The sequence below is a fragment of the Macaca nemestrina genome, chromosome 13, assembly GCF_043159975.1.
Source record: "Macaca nemestrina isolate mMacNem1 chromosome 13, mMacNem.hap1, whole genome shotgun sequence".
NCBI lineage: Eukaryota > Metazoa > Chordata > Mammalia > Primates > Cercopithecidae > Macaca > Macaca nemestrina.
The window spans coordinates 74,650,252-74,658,697 of record NC_092137.1 but is presented as its reverse complement, the minus strand read 5'-3'; the positions used below and the strand labels follow the sequence as shown (position 1 = coordinate 74,658,697).

At 47.0% G+C, this 8,446-nt stretch overlaps 1 protein-coding gene across 8 annotated transcripts in view; it reads left to right on the top strand.

Annotated features, from left to right (window-relative positions):
• LOC105465285 (dynactin subunit 1) overlaps positions 1 to 8,446 on the top strand; it is a 30,598-nt gene that overhangs the window by 7,129 nt on the left and 15,023 nt on the right. For 2 of the 8 annotated variants that reach the window (XM_071076931.1, XM_071076930.1), the window contains exons 1-5: positions 4,283 to 4,589; positions 6,358 to 6,603; positions 6,877 to 6,955; positions 7,139 to 7,173; positions 7,841 to 7,861. In XM_071076931.1, the coding sequence (XP_070933032.1) occupies positions 4,557 to 4,589; positions 6,358 to 6,603; positions 6,877 to 6,955; positions 7,139 to 7,173; positions 7,841 to 7,861 (414 nt within the window). In that variant the 5' untranslated portion in view covers positions 4,283 to 4,556. Of the gene's footprint in view, positions 1 to 4,281; positions 4,590 to 6,357; positions 6,604 to 6,876; positions 6,956 to 7,138; positions 7,174 to 7,840; positions 7,862 to 8,446 lie in introns of those variants that run through there. The other 6 variants (XM_071076933.1, XM_071076932.1, XM_011713644.2 and 3 more) reach the window with 5 other exon arrangements.

Here is an 8,446-nt window from a genome sequence, read left to right as displayed (position 1 = left end):
TCCCAGCCTCCATTTACCACTCAATAAGCAGAACTTTTCCTTTCTGACTCCTGAAGGACTTAGGTCCACACTTATCTCTTCCTTACTAGTGCTTTCAGAGATGTATAGTTTTGCCTTGCTATCAGACTGCCTGGGTTTCAGACAAGCTCCTCTAGGAGTGGGAAAGCAGGGAAAGCAGACAGTTGGGTTAGCCCAGGATCAAGGTTTGATAAGGTGAGACAAGAGGAGATCAAGGTATCAAAGAATGCTGGGGTGCCAGTAAAAACAAGGTAGAAATGGTTCAGACAGGGGAGAAATGGTAGAGATGGAAAAGAGTCTTTCCTCTTCACTTTCTCCTTTTTAATTCTCCAAAATCTTGTTTTCCTGTAATTTCCTGAAATTTCTCTAAGACTATTGGCAGTTTATTTACTAGACACAGATATTTTTCCCTCCTCTCTTCCCATTTTTGTAGCTATTTTAGTGGTACTTAATATCATTGGAGAGGAAAATGGATTAGAAATCCAAGAGGTGTCTGTCTCCTCCCTGGCTGGGGTAACATTAACCCAGGATTGTCCCATGGGATATGGGCCTGGGCCCGCTAATGCTGTGGAAGGAGCACCTGCCTGTAGAGATATTCAGATGTGTCCCTCTGCCATTTTTTGGCTATGAGACTTAGGCAAGTCATTTGACTTCTGAGACACAGTTCTATCATCTGTGGAATGGAGAGAATGGAATCTGTTTTGGCTACCATCACAGGTTCGTTTTTGAAGGAGATAGTGAAGTACATGTATTCGTGTATACAATTAAGTTTTCCCCAGAGAAGGCCCTAAGAATGGGACGCATTTTCTCTCTCCTAACATGTTGTTTCCCCTCCCATTTCTTCAATTCTATTAATATTTCAATTATTACATTTCTCATGCTTGAAAACTTCCTGAGTTTATTCATTTACTTATTCATGCATTCATTGACCCATCCGTTTATCCTTGCAGCATTTGAGTTCCTACTGTGTGCAAGTCATCATGGATAGTCCCTTAAAATAATGAATGAAGATGTTATCTGCCATTTGCTGAGCACACAGACATTGTGCTAAATGCTTTATTTAAATCTTATTTAATCTTCAAAATGTCCCTGTGAGGTAACATTATTTCTTCCTTTTTGCAGTTGAGGTAACCAGGGCTCAGGAAGTTAAATATCTTGCTCAGAGGAGAACCAAAGGTGTATTCAGGTCTGTCTCCAGAGCCCGTGTAGGCCTGCTGCCTCTTTCCTCATGTTTGATCTATTACAGGGCCTTCTCAGGGCTTTTTTGGTACTGTCTCTGAATTGGCCTCTTTCTTCTCACTCTCCTGATCCTGGTTCAGGCCTTCCTTACCCTGTGTTCACTATTGCAGCAGCCTCCTTGCTGTTATTCCTGTCTTTGCCAGGTTGCTCCTGCCTGCACTCCATCCTGCAGGTGTCATCAGTTTGATCTTCCTAAAATAGTTTTCACTATGCTGTCTCCTGCTCAGGAACAGGACTGCCTTCCTGTGATTACTGGATCAAGTCCATCTATGTTTGCCTGATGTTAAACTTCTTGCCTACCCACAGTTACCTCCCAGTACATTGCAATGTTAAGATGTTTATTTATTCAATAAATATTTGACCATGAGCTATGTACTGGCTATTGGATCATAAAGAGGAAAAGGTGGGGGCTATGCTTCAAAAGCCTTATAGTTTGATAGAATAACTCATCTAGAGTTCGTTACTTCAGCTAAGCCAGTATTCTTTACTATTCCCTGGTCAAGCCAAGTTATTTCTGCCTCTATTCATACTGTGTTCATAACTTACAGGGCTTTCTAGGCCTTTCCACATACTTTCTAAAATCCCTATAATTCAAGGCATGCTTAGGTACCCCCTTTCTTTCTAATTTACCTCTCTCTATAATTTCTTACGATATTTATTGTGTAGCTGTATATACCATTTAGTATCATGTCAGGTAATTCTTTGCACTTCTATAATTTCTGTACTTTTTACAAGGCACTTTTTTTTTTTTTTTTTGAGTCTCAGTCTGTCACCTTGGCTGGAGTGCAGTGGTGCGATCTTGGCTCACTGCAACCTTCACCTCCCGGCTTCAAGCGATTCTCATGCCTAAAGTCTCTCAAGTAGCTGGGATTATAGGCATGCGCCACCACACCCAGCCCATTTTTGTATTTTTAGTAGAGATGGGGTTTTGCCATGTCAGCCAGGCTGGTCTTGAACTCCTGGTCTCAAGTGAGCCACCTGCCTCAGCCTCCCAAAGTGTTGGGATTACAGGCATGAGCCACCACGCCTGGCCTACAAGGTTCTTGTATATGCTTTAGCTTTTTTGAACCTCATAATACTGACGTAGATATGGCAGATATTATTTCCATTTCATAGGAAAATAAACAGATTCCAAGAAGTTGGGGGACTGTTGATACCTATGTGGTTAGTGAGTTGTGAGACTATTTTTAGATCTGAGCTCTTTTGAATTTTTGAAGGCAGTGTGGCCTACAGGAAGAGCAGTGCGTTGGAAGCCTAGAGATGTTTGTGGTAATGGTGAGGGGTAGTAGAAAGCACAGAGGGCTCTGGGTCAGGTTGTTTCCAGTTTTGGCTCTACTCCTCACAGCCTGTGTAACTTCAGGGAAGTTGCTCAGTTCTCAAAGCCTCAGTTGCCTTGTCAGCATCATCCCTGGCCAACCTCTCAGTGGGGTTATTTTGATGTCCATATATGATGACATTGTTCTTAGCTAACTTTTATTTAGCACTTATTAAATACCAGGCGGTGTTCTGGATGCTTTGTATGGATTATCTCAGCTAATCCTCACGATACCTCTCTGAAATATGTTCTTTGTTACTTCCCCATGGCAGATGAGGAAATTGAGGCATAGAGATGTTAAGTAACTAGACCAAGTTTATGTAGCTACCAAGTGGTAAAGCCAGGAAAGTAGCTTGAGTCTAGAACCAGTACTCAACCATGGTTCTATAAAATGTCTTTTTTTTAAGGTAGACTGTGAAGTGCCCCGAACATGTGAGGTCCAGGCTGCAAGGACGTGCCTGGCCTTGCCCACCTGTGTAATGGTGAATAGGGAAAGGAGGGGGAAACATGGAGATTTTGCAAGGAGGAGAGAGATGATTTCCTAGGGGGTCTGGCCAGGACTGAAGATACGGAATTGTGTTTTGGGGCTATATTTCTGAATGTTGGCTATCATTCTACTGTTGGGCTACCTGGCCTATCTTAGGTCTGTAGAGTGGGGTGAAGTCACTGTTCTGCCAGTGAAGTAAGCCCAGTACAGAAAAGACAGGCATCGCTAGGCCCAAGGGAACTAGATCCATACCATACTCAGTGGAGCCATAGGTCAGACCCCAGGCCAACCTTGTTGACTGTGTAGGGGCAGGGACCCTGGTCTTTTGGTTCCTAGCCCATGATAGATGGGCCAGTGAATGAAAGCAGTATGGTTACATAGTCCCTTGGAGACCTCTCATTAGAATGCATAATCTTATTAAATTAAACAATTTTAATTGTAAAAGTAATACATGGTTATTGAAGAATTTTTGTGAAATACAGAATTGTAGAAAATAAACCATTTCATCGGGTCTGAGATGCTAGGAGGCAAGGCCAAGAGTACAAGGGGCAGATGGCTGAGGTGGACTGGGCCTTGTGCTACAAGAAGAAAGAAGGGCTCTCTGCTTTTGACTACTGCCTTTAGTAATGCAGTTGAGTCTGATATTCTTGGGTTTTACAACCTGGCCCCTTATAACAACCATAAAGGGTGAAGAGTGACTGTGGCAACCTTTGCCAGCCTTGTAGGAGGGGGCTGGGGTACTTGGCTTGCTTTGCTATGTGTGTGAAGTTGCCTCCATTACTGCCCTTCCCTTGCTGCCTATTGGGCAGGTCCTGCCTCCTCTGGCTCAGTTTGAGATTGAAATCCAGGCCCTAATCACATGAATTTGGACCCTGAGTCCAGAGTTTAGAGAGGGGAGGGAGAGAGAAGAGCACCAGAAAGGTAGATGAGAGACCCTTATTTTGGCTGTGTGGAGGCCCTAGGCAGCTGATCACTTTGAAGTGTCACTTGATGCTTATGGGCCTGCTAAGGCCTGGGGGACAGGGGAACAGTGATGGTGAGTGGGTACAGACTAGGAGGACCTGTCAAGACTGTTCCCAGCCCTAGGACAGTATACTCAAGAGGTGAGTGCTGAGGGTCTGTGGCGTAGGCCCAGCCCTTAGTCCCTGGCCCAGGTGAAGCAGGGGGGCACTAGGACCCAGAGGCTAGCACGGTTCCTGACAAGTCTAGAGCAGCACTAGCGCAGAGTGAGACTCATCAGCTGGCAAGCAGGATTCTGTGTCTCTGGGTTCAGGAATCCTCAGGCAGCAGAGGGGACTTGCTCCTCAGCCCCCATCACTGCCCCCACCCCTACCCGTGTAGGCCACCGAGTGAGGCCCATGGACTGGGGAGGGCTGTGTCTGACGACTCCTGTGTCCCTCTATGAGGGCCCAGCGCCCTGACCCCCCTGCCTAGGTTTCTACCTTTTCTCTCTGTCTTTGGCCAGCTGGGGGAGGGGGTAGAGGCCGGGTGAGCAACATGGCACAGAGCAAGAGGCATGTGTACAGCCGGGTAAGTGGCCCTAATCTGGGATGGCCCTGGAGGGCTGCTGGGGAAGGCCTGGGTGCCTGTGGACATCATTGGTGTGGGGGCTGGGGAGATAGGCTGGAGCTCAGCTGGGGGCACTCAGACTGTGTTTTCTAAGGAGCCCTCGAAGCCCTGGTGGTGTAATGCTGGACAGGCTTCCCTTTACAGAGTTGATCCCTAAATGGGGACTAGCAAGGCCTGACCTCTGACTCTAATTGGCCCTCATACCAGGGGCTCCTGAGGGGGTCCAGATTATCCTGGGGACTCAGAATGGGGATGATGTGTCAGAGAGGTCTTATAGTAAAGCCTTTCTTAAGAGCTGCTTTGTTATTTGTTACTTGCTTTCTTTCTCTTCTGAGACTGAATCTGTAGCTACTGTTGTGGCCCCCTGGTTCTGAGAGGCTTATTGGGGTTGGAAAGTGGGGGAGCCTCTGACTTTGGGTTCAGCCTCTTATATCACTGGCAATTCCTTTTATTATCAGGTCCATGAGAGCCATCCTGCTGTTCCAGGTGTGATTTGAGATCCTGGAACCTCTGAGAACTATATCCTCACCTTTCTGGATGAGCTCTTTGGGGAAGGGAATTAGGCAACGACAGGTTGGGAGGTGTCCTGGCTCTTCCATGGCTCTGCTAGGGCTCCCTTCTGAAGCTATTATGAATGAGAGTATCAGAAGGGACTCCCATAGAGTCTTTAGGCTGATGGTATCACTTCATCATGCCTCATTCATCTGTTTGCTGCAAGGCCCCTGGTTCATGGAGTTGCTATTGCTAAAAATGGCAAGTGTGATTTTCTTCTAAACCATGGGCCTATTTGGGACCTAATTTTCTATTGTGTTCAGTCATCATGGGTGTGCCAGAAGCTGAGAGCTGCCCAAGGAAAGTGTCTTAGTCTGTTCTTTTGCCTTGCCCATCTGTGGAGTGATAAACCATTCATTTGGACCACTGAGCAGAGTCTTGGGAACAGAGTGAGGGGTAGATCCACCCAATTTACTTGGCCTGTGTTTTCCTTTTTATAGCAAAATAGCATGGAGAAGAATCTCTAGAACTTGGGGATAGAGAGTTGACCAAGCAAGACTCAGGCCAGGTAGAAGGGAGTTGAATGGTTGAATGGGCTGTGGTGAAGCATCTGGGGTTTCATGGTGGGTTGTGGATGGGAATGGGAGGAGTCAGATCGGGAAGAAGAGGTGGTGACTTAAGGGTCTGGAAGGAGGCACAGTTGTGTGCCTCTGAAAGGATGAGGCCTAAGAAAACCATTTGAAACACAGAGGAGACAAGTGACAGTGGAAGGGGAAACAGGATTCTGTAGGTTCACCCACTGAATTGCCTGTCTTCCCAGCTCAGACTCCTGAGTCAGGGCATTGGGTTGTGGGGAGCCTGGTCTAAACTGAGTTATTTGCTTGAGCTTAATTCCCTTCCTGAGAGGAGAATTAAGGAGGCAGTGCTCCTGAGAAAGCAGCCATGTGGTGACATTCACAGACTGATCAATGAATTCCGATTTGTTATAAAAAAATATAAACCCTTAAAAATTCTAGCAGATTCCAGAGGAATTTGGAGAAATCTTAGAAGAGAATATCACTGACATTTTTTCAGAGGGGAATTTGGAGGTCCACCCAATTCTGCAAATGGGGTTTAAGAAAATGATTCTGGTTGTTTTTCAGTCCAGCATCTTGGCTGAGGCATTTCTTATACATGAGAATGCCACCTTTGATCTGAGGCCTCTAACTGTCTATGTTTACCTGTGTCTTTCTTTCAGACGCCCAGTGGCAGCAGGATGAGTGCAGAGGCAAGTGCCCGGCCTCTGCGGGTGGGCTCCCGTGTAGAAGTGATTGGAAAAGGCCACCGAGGCACTGTGGCCTATGTTGGAGCCACACTCTTTGCTACTGGAAAATGGGTAGGCGTGATTCTGGATGAAGCAAAGGGCAAAAATGATGGAACTGTTCAAGGAAGGAAGTACTTCACTTGTGATGAAGGGCATGGCATCTTTGTGCGCCAGTCCCAGGTATTCACGCCCTTCTTCTGTGTGTGTGCGTGTGTGCACATATCTGTTGCATGTGCAGCTGATGTGTTGGTATTTCCTTTTCCTGAGCATGGGCATAAGCCTCTGGTTGGGAGAGTGGAAGGTAGTGGGGAAGGGAAGATTCGAGATCGATCCTTAGGGAAGCTGCCCTGTACTCTTGATTTGCTTGGAGCCTGGGGAGGGGCCCATATTACAGCCATCCTTGATCTGGCTATATTGAATCTATTGATCTGGCTATATTGAATCTGGCCTCAGATCCAGGTATTTGAAGATGGAGCAGATACTACTTCCCCAGAGACACCCGATTCTTCTGCTTCAAAAGTCCTCAAAAGAGGTAACAACCACCCACTTAAAGTTGCCTCCTCATAGTCAGGAGGAGTCCCCAGGGCTTCTCCTCATAACATGGGGCCACAGTAGATCCTAAGATTTGTTTTCCATCACCACCATATTCCTTTATTATTATCTCCCCCTACCTCTCTATACAAGTACACACTTTGTTTCTGTTTGCTTTCTACAGAGGGAACTGATACAACTGCAAAGACTAGCAAACTGGTGAGTGGTTTGGGGGTGGAAATGGGAAGTAATAAAGGGAGGGGAAGGAGAAATATGGGGGATACCCAGTGCTAGGCAGGTAGAAGTAGTAGGTGAGTCTGAGTTGCCTTCAAATCTCTCCAGCTTCCCTAAGAAGGAGGCTTTCTGGGAATTAATTTCTGCATTAGAGTTATAGTGAAGGTGGTAGCAGGGAAAAACTCATAGGCTCCATAAGTTCAGGGTCAAATGAGATTGAGCTGAGGGTGATAGGAAGGACAGGTCTAACCCAAGTAGTGTAGCCAACTTCCTACCTTTTGGAACCCAAAGATGCCAACATCTAAAGGGTCTGAGGGTAAGGTTAAGGTAGAAGATAGAGGAAGAAGCAATCTCCTATTCACAAGTGAATGGCAAGGAGTCGGACCCTCTACCTCCTGTTTTAAGCTGGATGCAGAGGGTGCTTCCTAGTTCCTCTCTGATACTCCGTGAAGGGTGTGTGAGGTGGGGCTGTAGACTCTGCAGCTTCTCTGGGCCAAGGGGTGAACATCATGGAAGCTGATCTTTGAGGGACTACTCATTTCACCCTGACAACCCCCTACCCCAGCCTAACCTGTGTATGCCTGAGTTGGTCTTAACACCTATGCCCAGGACATCTGTTCTCTAACTCTGCCCTTTCCTACTCCTCATGCAGCGGGGACTGAAGCCTAAGAAGGTGGTGTGTTTACTATTTGTGCCTGGGTGGATGGGAGCCATGAGCCCCTTCCCCAGCTGTCCTGCATGTCCTTGGGCTGCTGCATGCCTGTGTGTGTGTGACCTTGGGCTGGGATGGCCAGAGGAAATGGTGGCCTTGGCTTTCAGAGTTCCTTTGAAGGGTGCAAGAACTTCAGGTTCAGTGTCCACGTCCAGGTAGCACTCACTAGGGATGATTCTCTCTGCCCCAGGACTCCAAGTCAAAGATTCCCCAGTCAAAAACTATAAGCATTTGACTGTAAATAGCAGCAGTGTGAAATAGATCATTTACTGGGTTACAGTGGGTTCTCGCTTAGCCCGAGCTTGGACAACCGTAGAAGGATAGACTGGGGGAATGGGACTGAAGAAGATACCAAGTGATGGGGTTTTGCAAGGAGATGGGAGGTCAGGGAACAGAGCATAGGGTAAGAACAGTCCCAAGCTGGAAAACCTAAGAGCCTTCATGTGCCTGCCTCTGGATGGGCTCTGCCATAAATATCCCCACACCCCGCAACTCTGCCCCATCAGTCTGTCCCTGCCTCCTTCCCCCTCTGGTGGTGTGCCTGAG